Raw genomic sequence first — 13,312 nt, 5'->3', positions numbered from 1 at the left:
CTGTTCCCCCGGTGTAAACAATACAGCAAGAAGGGCAACAGTACAGCCCTCCCACAAAAGTACTCCCCTGGCTCAGTGTCCATACAGGTTATTGGAGATCACAAATATCTCCACCTATAGTTTCCTTAACCCTGAGGGTTATGCTAATGCTAATGCAAGACCAAAACCTAACTAACGCCAATGCTAAAAATACCTCCTAACCTTAACCCTAATCCTACGATCCTATCCTTTAACCTTAACCACTGACTAGCCCTAACTCTAATCCTTAAGCCCTAACCCATTTCTGAAATGCTTAGTTTTCACAGCAAGAAGCTCAGCTCCTTAGCCACACTGTCTGGATAGTGCTGTCCTCCTGTGACTGTTACTGGAATATTCCATAGTTCCCTCTTTTTCTTGGATTGCAAACCTTTTTTTTCCAGGGAGGGCAAGCTTGGCATCAAAGCATTGTGACCAGTACATTTGCCTAACTTTTACAGCAGATATTCCATGGAAATATTTAAACGAACAACCAACGATGACACCATGTTGCATTTGGTAGCAGAGACAAGAAATCTTCGTCTTGTTTGAAGCAGGGGAGAAGCAGACGCAAGCAGCAAGCACCCAAATCTCAATGTGGACCACCACCTCAGAGTGGTTCATGGCATCACAGAGCTGCTCAGAGGCAATCCTTCAGGTTTCAAGTCTGATACCACCTCTTTCCTCTCCACCATTCAAAGCTGGACAATCAGAAAATTCAGATAAACCTGTCCATAGCCTTGTCTAGGCAACAAAACAGAGACTGGGCAAAAATGAAAAAATGTCCTAACCTACAATGAAAGCTACACATTTTCAAACCCAATCTTTCACAAGTGCTTTCATGTCTTTCAGTTCTTCAGTTTTTCCAAGGATCCTGAGGAAGGAAAGAAGCTGCAGGAAAGGAGAGAAGTGTTATGTTTTGAAGGGGAAGAAATGGCATCAAGTTGCACTAGAGGAGGTTTAGGTTGGATATTAGAAGAAACTTCTTCATTGAAAGGGTTTTCAACACTGGACTTCCCAGGAAGGTGGTTGAATCCCCATCCCTGAAAGTGTTTATAAGAGGCAGAGATGTGGTGCTGAGGGACATGGCACTAGACTTGGTAGAGGCAGATAACGGTTGGACTCAATGATCTTGGAGGTCTTTTATGACTGAAATTGTTCTATACATTTAAGGGACAGGAGACAAAGAACTGCAGGTGGGTTTGATAAGGGTTTCCTCTATTTTGAATTCCTTAGAAGTCGGTCAGACTTTGGTTTAGCTGAAAAGGAAAATGAAAAAGAAACAAGCAGAAGTAAGATGCAGGAAGACTGGAGTGGTGTAAAACATCATCTCATGCTGCCTTGCACTAGAAATGAATCTCCAACTCATCCACTCCCGACCTCTCCCTCCAGGATCCTGAGATATTCTGACTTCCATCTCTCCTCAGTGGGATTGCAGAGAGGAGGATGCTCCTTTCCACATCTCTCCCACAAGGGAAGTAGCTCAGTATTTTAAACTCCTACCTGCTCTTCTCCTGAGCACAATGAAGAGGACAATGACAAAAATGACAGTAGCAATGAAACACCCCAAGAGTTCTTCTGGTCCTTCTTTCTCTGCAGAGGAAGAGGAGGATGAGTGATGCTAGGCTGGCTGGAGTGCTGTACAGACAACAGATTGCCACACGAGCTTCCCCAGCACCTGATCATGTGCATGCTCCTATCAGGTGCACAGATGTGACACAAAACTCAGGCTCAGAGCCAGTTTTACTGGCTGGACTGATGTGTTTTAACTTCCTAAACTGCAGTATGGCTTGCTTCTCCCTGCTAGGAAAGGACAGGACAGAGGAGCAATCTACCATCAGCAAGGAGAGTGAGAACTGGAAAGCTGGATGAGTGAGGCTGCAAAACTGCCCAGCTGAGGATGCTGATCAACATCTATCTGAACATAAGCCAGCATGTGCCCAGGTGGCCAAGAAGGCCAACAGCATTCTGGGCTGTATCAGGAACAGTGTGGCCAGCAGGGCCAGGGGAGTGATCACCCCCCTGGACTCAGCACTGCTGAGGCCACCCTTCAGTACTGGGTTCAGTTCTGGGGTCCTCACTACCAGAATATTGAGGTGCTGGAATGGGTCCAGAGAAGGACAATGAAGCTAAAGGGTCTGGAGAAAAGGTCTTGTAAGAGCGGATGAGGGAACAGGGGTTGTTTAGTCCAGAGAAAAGGAGGCTGAGGGAAGACCTTCTCTCTACAATTCTCTGAAAGGAGGTTGTATCCAGGTGGGTGTTTGTCTGTTCTCCAAAGTACCAAGTGGCAAGACAGGAGGAAACAGCCTTAAGAAAAAAAAGCAGGGAGAAAAAGGCAAAAGTGGTGTGACTCAGATGTTTCGATCTCTGGGGTGCATAGATGAGGTGGGAGGATGTCTGGGCTGGATAAGAACTTGCTCTGTCCCTGACACCTACCTGGTGCCTTAAGATGGCTGCTCACAGAGATGGGCTTTGCCAGAGCCACGTGTGAAACATGGCAGCTGTAGGTGGCTGGTGCCTGTGCTGTATCTGAGCTGATGCTGAGGTAAGAGGTGATGCTGTAGGTGCCATCTTGATTTTGACAGTGGCTAGAGAAAGCTGTGCTTGAGAGAGGGATTTCCACATGATCATTTTCAGAAATCTTCTGTGTCCATCTCACTGAGACATCCAGGGGGTAATAGCCAGCAATGATGCAGGTCAGAGTAGTTGTCACATCTCTGTCAAATGACACCACTGCTGGAATGACATTAACTCTTGGAGGCTCTGTAGGAGACAAACAGGGAATTGACTTATTGTTAGCAGAGTACAAAAGTCCCTGTCCACAAGGGACAGAAGATGATCTGCCTGTGATGATGAGTGTTGGCAGCAATGGGTAAGTGTGAAAAGCAAAGTTTCAATGTCTGGGAAAATGGGAATCCTGTGCCCCCCCAGGCATTTCACTTCCTCACCGACCACTTGCAGCTGGATGATGTGCTGGGCCTGGTGCAGCAGGGTGGACACAGAACAGATGTACATCCCCTCATCTCCCACACTCACTTCTTGCAGGCTAAGTGATGCATCTCCACTCCCCAGCAGCTCCACCACATCCACGTGGACTTTTGGCTGCACTGCTGGACCTGGGCTCCCCACCTGGTACCAGAAAAGGCTTTGTCCACTGCCTCGGTGGTGTTTCCTCCACCCCAGGGAGGACAGAGGGGAGCTGGGAGCCAAGGCAAAGTGGCAATCGAGGGTGACTGAGCTGCCAAGATGTGCACGCAGGGAAGTGTTTTGTGACGACGACTGAAACAACTAGAAACAGAAACACAGGCAAGCAGAGAGTTAGACTGATGTGGTTAGAGAAGCCATCCTCCTGGGGAAGGGCAGGCAGTGGACTCCATACCTGAACAGGGAAGGAAGGAAGCACAGGCACTGTATATAATGCCCAAAGGGCCATGTGGAGTGAAGAGCTGGAGGAAGCTAGTTAGGGGAACGGGGAGACAAGGGAACACCCAGTGCATGTCATGATCTTGAAGGTGCTTGTCATCTGCAGGGACTGGGACATAGGAAACCCTGAGAGAAGGGAACTGGCAGTGTTTAATCTGGAGAAAAGGGGGCTGAAAGGAGACCTTCTCACACTCTACAACTCTATGAAAGGAGGTTGGAGCCAGGCGGGCGTTAGCCTCTTCTCTCTAATTACAGTGACAGGGCAAGAGGAAATGGCCTCAAGATGGACAAGGGGAGATCTAGGTTGGGTATTAGGTGAAACTTCTTCACTGACAGGATTCTCAAACATTGGACCAGGTTGCCCAGGGAGGTGGTTGAATCCCCATCCCTGGAAGTGTTTAAAAGAGGCAGAGATATGGTGCTGAGAGACATTAGCACCAAATTTGTCAGAGTTAGATAATGGTTGGGCTCAATGATCTTAAAGGCTTTTCCCAGCAGAAACAATTTTATGATTCTAAGGTAGGATGGGAGCCAATCTGTACAACTCCTTTTTCCCTGGGCACCAGCTCCTGGCAGCCCTCAGGCCCTGGTATGAGGTGGGGCATGGAACTCTTTGGGAGGCAGGTTCCCCTCATGTCTCTTGGCACTCAGGAGTCACCTGTGGTCAGCAGTGTCCCCTCCTTGCTCACAGGAATCCTCAACACTGGGTGCAGCATTGCATAGTGCTCCTTCTCCTCCTGCTGGTTGTCACAGTGGGGTGCTCTGAGTATCAGGGCAATGCTGATCCTGCCAGAGAGCTGCAGGGTGACCATGAACCAGGAGGTATGGCATGTTCCTTCACTAGCCTGCTGGGAGCTGTATGGCGAGATCTCGCAATTCACCTCCTCCCCATCACAGTCTGCATGCAGCAGGGACTCTGCATGTGGGATGGACACTGGCTGGACTGTGGAGATAGAAGAAAAGGTTGAACCATCTGAATGCTTCAGGGAAAAAATTGTGCAAGATAATGAGATATATGTTTTGGAGAAGCACTGTAGGGGTGAGTCAGAGCCCAGAAATGCCAGGCTAAGCTTCTTCAGAAACAATCATAGCGGAGAGATTTGTCATGACTGTCTTACATCCCTCGGTCTGTTGGATGTATTTTGTCCTGCCAGATTAAACACAGTTCATGCTAGGCAAATAAAACTGTTAAGAAAGGGGAATAAACAGGACAGCTAGCTCAATCACAAGGACATCTGCCTGGTCCTCCTGTACTTGCGTCACAACAACCCCATGCAATGCTCCAGACTCGAAAAAAGAGTGGCTGGAAAGCTGCCCAGCATGGAAAAACATGGGGGTGTTGATTGACAGTTGGCTGAACATGAGTCAATGTGTGCCCAGGTGGCCAAGAATGCCAACAGCATCCTGGCCTGTATCAGGAAGAGTGTGCCCAGCAGGACCAGAGAAGTGATTGTCCCCCTGTACTCAGCACTGGTGGGGCCAGACCTTTAGTACTGGGTTCAGTTTGGGGGCCCTCCATTCAACAAAGACATTTAAGTGCTGCAGCAGGACCAGAGAAGGGCAATGAATCTGGTGAAGGGTCTGGAGAACAGGTCTTGTGAGTAGAGGCTGAGTGAACTGGGGTTGTTTAGCTTGTAGAAAAACAGGCTGAGTGCAGACCTTCTTGCTCCCTACAACTCCCTCAAAGGAGGCTGTAACAAGGTGGATATTGGTCTCTTTCCCTAACAACAAGTGATAAGATGAGAGAAAATGGCCTCAATTTGCACCAGGGGAGTTTTAGGTTGGATATTAAAAGCACCTTCTTCATGGAAAGGGTTCTCAAAATCTGGAATAGGCTCCTCAGGGAAGCAGTTGAATCCCTGCCCCTGGAGGGTTAAAAGCTATAGAGCTGTGGTGCTGAGTGACAAGGTTCAGCCCCAGACTTGGTAGAGTTAGTCAATGGTTGGACTTGATGATACAAGGACTTGAGGATACAAGAAAGCTGGTGAGGGACTTTTTAGGGTGGCAGGCAATGAAAGGGAATGGGAAACAAAATAGAAATTAGTAGATTTAGATTGGATGTTAGGAAGAAGTTCTTCACCATGAGGGTGATGAGACACTGGAACAGGTTGCCCAGGGAGGTGGTAGAAGTCCCATCCCTAGAAGTTTTTAAGGCCAGGCTGGATGTGGCTCTGAGCAACCTGATCTAGTGTGAGGTGTCCCTGCCCATGGCAGGGGGCTTGGAACTAGATGACCCTTGAGGTCCCTTCCAACCCTAACAATTCTATGATTCCGTGACTAAACTGTGACACTCTTTACATGTGCAATAATTTTATAGAGTGGAATAGCTCCCATATTGTTTTTTGAAAAAGCATTTCCCAAGAAATAGGAAATCCAGCATGGCTCCAGGAGGAGGGAGGTTCCTCAACAGGGTTTGCTAACACCTTCCACAAATCTCCTTCCTTGAAGTTCCAATTGCTGAATTCCAGAAATCATACATCAAAGTTTAGTGGCCATTCAAAAATTAGTTGCCTAAACTCAAAAGAAAAATCTTGTGGAAGCCAGGTGCATGTAAGTGGTCAAAACCCTGGTGGCAGCTTTCCCAATGCAGCTCTCCCACTTACCTGAGGCTTCAAAGACAATAGAAGAAGGGGAGCCAGAATCTTCCTGTGAGACTTTGTACTCAGTTACATCATCCAAGTTTCCATCATCTCTGACGCTGATGCCCCTCAGCACCAAAGTAGCAGAATGCTCAGAGGATGAGCTGCCAAAGGCAAGCTGTAAGTCTCTGACATCTTCTCCCACATAGGAGCAGAGCAAAGCAATATCCACTCTGCGAGATGGAGGCACTGGTGTGGGAAATTCAACTGTCCCTGTAGGGAAGGAGAATAACTGGTTGGATGCATGAACCTCACTGCAAAGAAGATCAGATGAGTTTCTCTGGGATGAGAAATAAATAATCATAGAATCACAGAACTGCTTCAGCTGGAAGAGACCTTTAAGATAATCAAGTCAAACCATTCTCTAAATCTACCGAGTCTGGTGCTAAACTATGTCTCTCAGCACCACATCTCTGCATTTTTGAAAAGTCTCCAGGGGTGGGGATTCAACCACCTCCCTGGGGAACCTGCTCCAGTCTTAGACAATCCTTTCAGTGAAGAAGTGTCTTCTAATAGTCAACTCAAACCTCCCCTGGTGCAACTTGAAGCCATTTTCTCTTGTCCTAAAATGGGAAGTCTGGGGACAGTTCTCTAATGGGCAGCCTTCCAGCCACTTCCTTAAGCCTGGAGCATTCACAGAATCAGAGACTGGTGGGGGTTGGAAGGTACCTCCAGAGATCATCTTGTCCAACCTCTCTGCTAATGCAGGTTCACTTAGAGCATATTGCAAAGGACCATGTACAGGTGGGGTTTGAAATTCTCCAGAGGAGTGCCTCTCTGATTTGAGTCTGTTTTGACTGTAATGGTATTTGCTGAGCGATCTCCCTGTCCTTATCTCAACCCATGAGCCTTTCACTATCTTTTCTCTCCCCCGTCCAACTGAAGAAGGGGAGTGATAGGGCACCTCTGGTGGGCACCTCACACCCAGCTAGTGGTAAGCCACTACAGGATACTAAAATTCTCTTGGTTGTCATAGCAATTTCAGTTGTCAAAGTCTGATCTGACACCCCTCAGATCTTTTTGGTTAGTGCACTTGAACACTCCTTATTCAGTCTGGGAAAGGGAAAGCAGGATCTGCATACTCTACATTTCATACACATTCACTTTCTCTAGTTTTTGCTGTTCTTCCCTTTTTTCTTAATAGTCCTGACTGTATGAAAGATGAAAAGAATCGATACCGATTTACTCCACAGAGCTTTCTTTAACACATAAAAAATTGCACTTATATTTCTGCCAGGGTCCTGGACCTAATTTCAGTTTCACTCCTGTACATCAGGACACAGTACTTGGCCTTGCTGAATCTCATACAGTTGGCCTCAACTGCCCATCAATCCATCCTGTCCAGGTCCCTCTGTAGAGCCTTCCTGTCCTCAATCAGATCCACACTCCCTCACAGCTTAGTGTGAACTGCAAATTTACTGAGGTGTCTTGATCCCCTCATCCAGACTATTGATAAAAATATTAAAGAGAATTTAGCTGCCACTTTGGGATTATCCCAGCCCAGCTGTCAGCAGACCTCTCTAGCCATGCCTCTTCTGGCAACAGCATTAACTTTAGGACCTTATATTTCACAGGGAGACCCCGGTTTTCACTGAATGGGGTGGAGATGCATGAACCCAGGAGCCCCGGCCAGAGTCCCAGTCACTCTGTCACTCACCTGCTGCCAAAGCCGGCCGGGTTTCACACAGCGCCAGTGTCCCACACAGCGCCAGTGTCCCGCACAGCACCACTGTCCCACAGCGCAACAGCCCCTCCGCCATCCTGCCCCGCAGTGCAGCAGCCTCCAAACCTGCGAATTCTGCCGGGAAGCGAACCCTGCCCCGGCTGGCTCCGGCAACAGATCTGCACGTACTTTCACTTTCGCTCTGACAAAGGACAAGGAAGGAAAACCCGAACCCAACGGTTAAATAAGTTAACTCCTGTTTTACCGCGCACGGGAAACCTGAAGCAGCAGGGAAGTGGGGCATGATCTGGACCCTCCCCAAGCCTGCAGGTGGGCTGCCTTTGTCAGGTCCATCTTTAAGGCAGTATGAGAGGAAACAACCTCGAGTTGCACCAGGGATGTTATTGGTTAGTTATTAGAAGAAATTTTCTTTCTGTACTGTAAGAATTCTCAAACACTGGAACAGTCTCCCCCAAGAGGTGGTTGAATCCCCCTCCCTGGAGATGTTTAAAAGAGGCAGAGATGTGTGGCTGAGGGACATGATCTAGAAGCAGACTTTGCAGAGTTGAGAATAGTTGAGGATCTTAAATATCTTTTCCAACCAAAACTATTCTATAATTCTGTGATTATGTCAGTCTTTCCCACTGTGCTTCTGCAGGAAAGCTCATCTCCAGCACTGCTGGGCATCCTCAAAAAGCAGCCATATCTCTGCTTTCTTTTCAGAAGACCATCTTTGTGAAAGACATGTTTTGTCAGGTTTTTCGGGGGCTGGGTTTTTGGGTTTTTTCATTTGTTTCTTTAACTGCCTAGATGCCAGTTTACTTTGCAGTGCTGTGAGCCAGCCCTGAGTACAGCAGCATGTGGTGCCACCACCAGCTGCCAATTCAGCCTTTGCTTTGCATGCAACTACATCATGGGAAATTAATCAAGCTTCAAGAGGGATGAGCTCTGCTGGTATTTTAACTACTGCCTTTCCCCCCCATCTTTCACATTGATGGAGAGGAGCTGGCTGCTTCTCTGCTGGTCTGTTCCTATCTTCACAGTTTTGCTAGCCCTGCAATAAAACAACTCAACCTTGCTGTGGCCTGCTGTGATCTTGTACACAGTCCTGCCTGGAACCATGATTTAGTGGTTGGACTTGATGATCTGAAAGGTCTTTTCCAACTGAAATGATTCTATGATAAGCCCTAGCTACAGCTCTTCCTGTACAACTTCCTGACAACCAGCCCAGGAAGCACTTTATGGTGGCCAGCCACGGGTTCTTGATATAGACTCACTCCTTGTATGCCAACTCATCCTCACCACCCCAGTTGTTTTTGGAGAAGCCTAATAGGAAATATTGATTCTTCCTGATGAAGTTCTGCTTAGGAGCCCTGAGGTTCATCAGCTGCTCTGACTGGCTCTCCCACTGCCTCACCAGGCACACCTCACTGTGAATCCCTACATCCCCCTTCAATCTAAAATGCTGTAACAGGCTCCCCAGAGAGGTGGTTGAATTCCCATTCCTGGAGGTGTTTAAAGACACACAGATGTGATGCTGAGGGACATGGTTTATCACCAGACTTTGTAGAGTTTGGGAATGGATGGACTTGATGATCTTAAAGGTCTCTTCCAGTCAAAATGATTCTGTGATTCTGTGCATTCATCTCTGCTTCCCTGACTCTACATGTTATTATCCAGCATTATCTGTGCTTTCGGAGGACACCCACATATTCCCATCAACCAGTGAAGCAAAGCACAAGCATCTGTGTAACTCCTTTACCCCAGGCAACAGCAGCAGTGGTATCTGCTAAGGCAAGGCTCTTTTCTCTGATCTGTTTATCTATCTGCTCCAGAGAAGCCCAAACTGCATTTCAGTAGACTTATCCATTACCTATATATGCAGAGGAGCTGAGGGAGGTCTGCAGCCCATGCCGTGGCTGCGAAATGAGTTATGTGTTATCACTTGTAGAAAGGTTTCAGTGCAGCAGTTGTGAAAGATTTTGTTTTGCAGAACAGTAAGCCACACTTGACTATTCTCTGTAAGCAAGTCCCTCCAGGTGTCTGTTAACTCTGGGACTCCCTTCTATTCTCCAGAGCTGCAACCTGTTGCATGCTGAATCAGCCTGGCTAAAAGGAACAGCTCTGGTAAAAAGTTATGCAACTTATCAAGCCAGCTAGTAGATAGAACTTTACTGTGTAGGCATCACATTCATGAGAGCCATTCAGTGTTGCTGCAGCTGCTGTTTTTCTGTGCAGGGAGATGAAACCCTGTAAAATAGCTATGTGATGACAGTGAGGAGGTATTGATGGGCAGAGACTTAGACAACAAGGGGAAAGAATATACTACTGGTGATGAGAGAAGCAGTAGCAGACAACACTGGTAGCCAAAGGACTATCGAGTTCAGCTAAGGAAAAGAGGTGAGGCCAGGGAGGCAGATGCCTGGGTACTACAGGTAATCTTTGGTGATGCTATAAAATCAGAGAAAAGGACACATTTGGTGGTCTCTGATCCAATATCTGGCTTAATCACATCACCATGATTTTGCCAAGCCAGTCTGAAAACTGCCCAAGGGTGGAGATATTGCCACCTCTCTGTGTACCTATTCTAGTGCTGCATTACCCTTCTGGTAAAAACACTGTTCCCGAAGTTCAGCTGAAACCTGCCAAGTTTTTGCCATTGTTCCTTGTTATAATGCCTGCTACTACTGAAAAGACTTTGGCTCAACTATCTTTCTACCTACCTTCCAGAGTTGGTAAGAAAGAAATATGAGCAACTAATATAAAGTGTAAACGAGCTATCACGTAAATAACAGAAATATGTTAGAATAAGAGTCATTCCTAATATTCTTACGATAATCATGGGCCTTAGGCCTATAATTCTCAGTATGACAGATGACAAATTCCTTCACAAAACCATCACTGAACCAATAAAAGATTTGTTAGTTGTAAATAGAAATTAAGTCATACAGCAGGTGGCCATCAAAAATAAATTTGGAGCATGGGATCATAATTTCATTACAAATAAATGAATCATAGAATCATAAAGGTTGGAGGAGACCTCTAAGATTACCAAGTCCAACCATCAACCCAACACCACCATAGCCCACTAAATCATGTCTCTAAGTGTCATGTCTACATGTTTTTTGAATACCTAGATGGATGGTGACTCCACTATTTTGCTGGGCAGCTTGTTCAAAGGCTTTACAACTCTTTCAGTAAACAATTTTTTTTTCTCTAATATCCAGCCTAAACTTCCGCTGGTGCAATTTGAGGCCATTTTTTCTCATCCTGTCACTTGTTACTAGGGAGAAACTTGCTACAATCTCCTTTTAGGAAGTTGTAGAGTGTGAGAATGTCTTACCTCAGCCTCCTTTTCTCCAGACTAAACAACTCCAGTTCCCTAAACTGCTCTTCAGAAGACTTGTTCTCCAAACCCTTTACCAGCTTTGTTACCCTTATCTGGACCTGCTCCAGCAACTCAGTGTTTTCTTGTAGTGGGAAGGTAAATAAGAATGGGCCCATACTGAACATGCAGTTTTTGTTTCAAAAGAAATTAAATCCCAAGGCATTAAGAAGACTCTTTACCATGGACTGTTGTGGTAAGGAAAAGGGATGTGAAAGATGCTCAGAATTTCTGACAGAAGTGCACAGTGACTGTGGAATTTGAATCCCAAGTGAAAAAGAAGAAAACCCCCTTTGCAGCTACCTGGACCAACAGCTACAAGGTAAAGAGCAAGGACAGACACAGGAGATAGGCAAAGAAAACTTGTCTTGAGATGTAATGTAATGTCAACATGGAAAATGGATTTTTAGAAGAGGAGAAAGTTTTTCTTATAAAAACTGAATCAAGAAGGAGAAAGAGGTTGTTCAAAGATGATGGGGTCAGAAATAAAAATACTTGTTAAAATTAGATAAATAGAAAAAAATAATAGTCTTCCATCTTATGGTCAAGCTTTGGAACAGGCTGCCCAGGGAAGTGACGGATTCACCATCATGGAGGTGTTTAAAAAGATGTGTGGACATGGCCCTTTGGGACATGATTTAATGGACATAGTGGTGTTGGGCTGATGGTTGGACTTACTGATCTTTGAGGGTTTTTTCCAACCTTAATGATTCTATGATTATATAAGCAGGTAAATTGCAGTGCAGAGTGGAGCAATTGAAAGGAGCATAATGGATATGAGTGTTCAGGAACTACTACACCTGATTTGAAAGTAAAGCAAATACTAATGTGATGAAACTAAGAACACAAGCTAAGATGGATTTTACTGGATTTTTTACACCACAACAACTTTTATTCTTAAGAAAGCAACAAGGAGTTACAGGGTTTTGCAAAATAACAAAAACTGTTCAGACAAACTTCACCTTATCTGAACTCACTCAGTTTTGGGAGTTGGAGGCCTGGCAAGTAATTGTTTCCTCCAGCCTGGACTTATGATACTTGCCAGTAGGTTACCTACTTTTTCTCTGCTTAAGAACTGTCATCTGCCCTATGTTACCGATTGGGAATTTCCAGCCCCTTCCTGAAGGGCAGGCATTTATGCAGGAAGCCTGTTGGCAGAAAATTATGAGGAAAGGCTGAGAGACCTGGAGTTCTTTAGCCTGGAGAAGGGTAGACAGAGAGGGGATCTTAGCAATGCTTATCAGTATCTAAACGGCAGAGATCAAGAGGATGAGGCCAGGCTCTTTTTAGTGGTGCCAAGTGATAGGACAAAGTAGAACACGGGAGGTTTCACTACAGCATAAGGAAAAGCTTTTCCTTTGAGAGTGCCAGAACATTGAACTAGGCTGCCCAGAGAGGTTGTGGAGTCTCATTCTCTGAAGTCTTTCAAAGCCCACCTGGACACGAATCTGTGCAACCTGGTCTAGGTGAACCTGCCTTAGCATGGGGGATTGACTAGATGGTCTCTGAAAGTCCCTTCTAATCCTTACCAGTCTGATACTCTGAAAACTTGCAATTAACAATTGCAAAACAGAGTAGGTAAGGCATTCTAAAAATTACTTTAAATATTCTTTAACGTGGCTTTAACAAATTTTTAAATAAAACAGAGAAAGTTATTAACAGAAAAATATAGAAAGCCAATTAAGGCTGTAAAGCTGTTGCTACTTTGTTATTTCTAACAAAGAGTAAGTTTGGTTGCTTTGGTTTGAATGTTCCCTGAGCTCAGCTTTAGTTCCGTGCTCCACTAGGCATGCTTGCCTGAGTTTGAATCCTAAACAACTGTGTCTGTGCAGTGAATTCCGTGCAGTGAATTCCTGAGTCCTCACTGGAGTTACAATTAATTCACTTAATTTTGTGGAGTCATTTTCTTTTCCCCACACCTCAGAACAGATTGTCAGTCCCTATGTCAGCCAGGCAGGATGGCATCTGGGGAAGAAGAACCCTGTGTATCAGTACAGGTTGGGGCTGACCTGTTGGAAAGCAGTTCTGGAGAAAAGGATGTGGGAGTGCTGGTGGGCAACAGGTTGACTGTCAGCCAGCAATGTGTCCTTACAGCCAAGAAGTCCAATGGCATCCTGGGGTGCATTCAGAAGACAGTGTCCAGTAGGTCTACTCTACATTGGTAAGGCCTCATCTGGGCTACTGAAT

General features: G+C 45.9%; 1 protein-coding gene across 1 annotated transcript; it reads right to left on the bottom strand.

The window, feature by feature from the left end:
• Positions 1-1,233: 1,233 nt before the first annotated feature.
• LOC128973065 (tapasin-related protein-like) lies at positions 1,234-8,044 on the bottom strand. Its single transcript, XM_054389292.1, is given in 7 exon segments — positions 1,234-1,274; positions 1,519-1,608; positions 2,452-2,778; positions 2,964-3,303; positions 4,086-4,381; positions 6,042-6,290; positions 7,735-8,044. Coding segments are annotated over 7 exon segments (1,653 nt in total).
• Between the last annotated feature and the right edge of the window lie 5,268 nt (positions 8,045-13,312).

The sequence above is a fragment of the Indicator indicator genome, chromosome 1, assembly GCF_027791375.1.
Source record: "Indicator indicator isolate 239-I01 chromosome 1, UM_Iind_1.1, whole genome shotgun sequence".
NCBI lineage: Eukaryota > Metazoa > Chordata > Aves > Piciformes > Indicatoridae > Indicator > Indicator indicator.
This window is presented reverse-complemented; position numbering and strand designations above follow the sequence as displayed.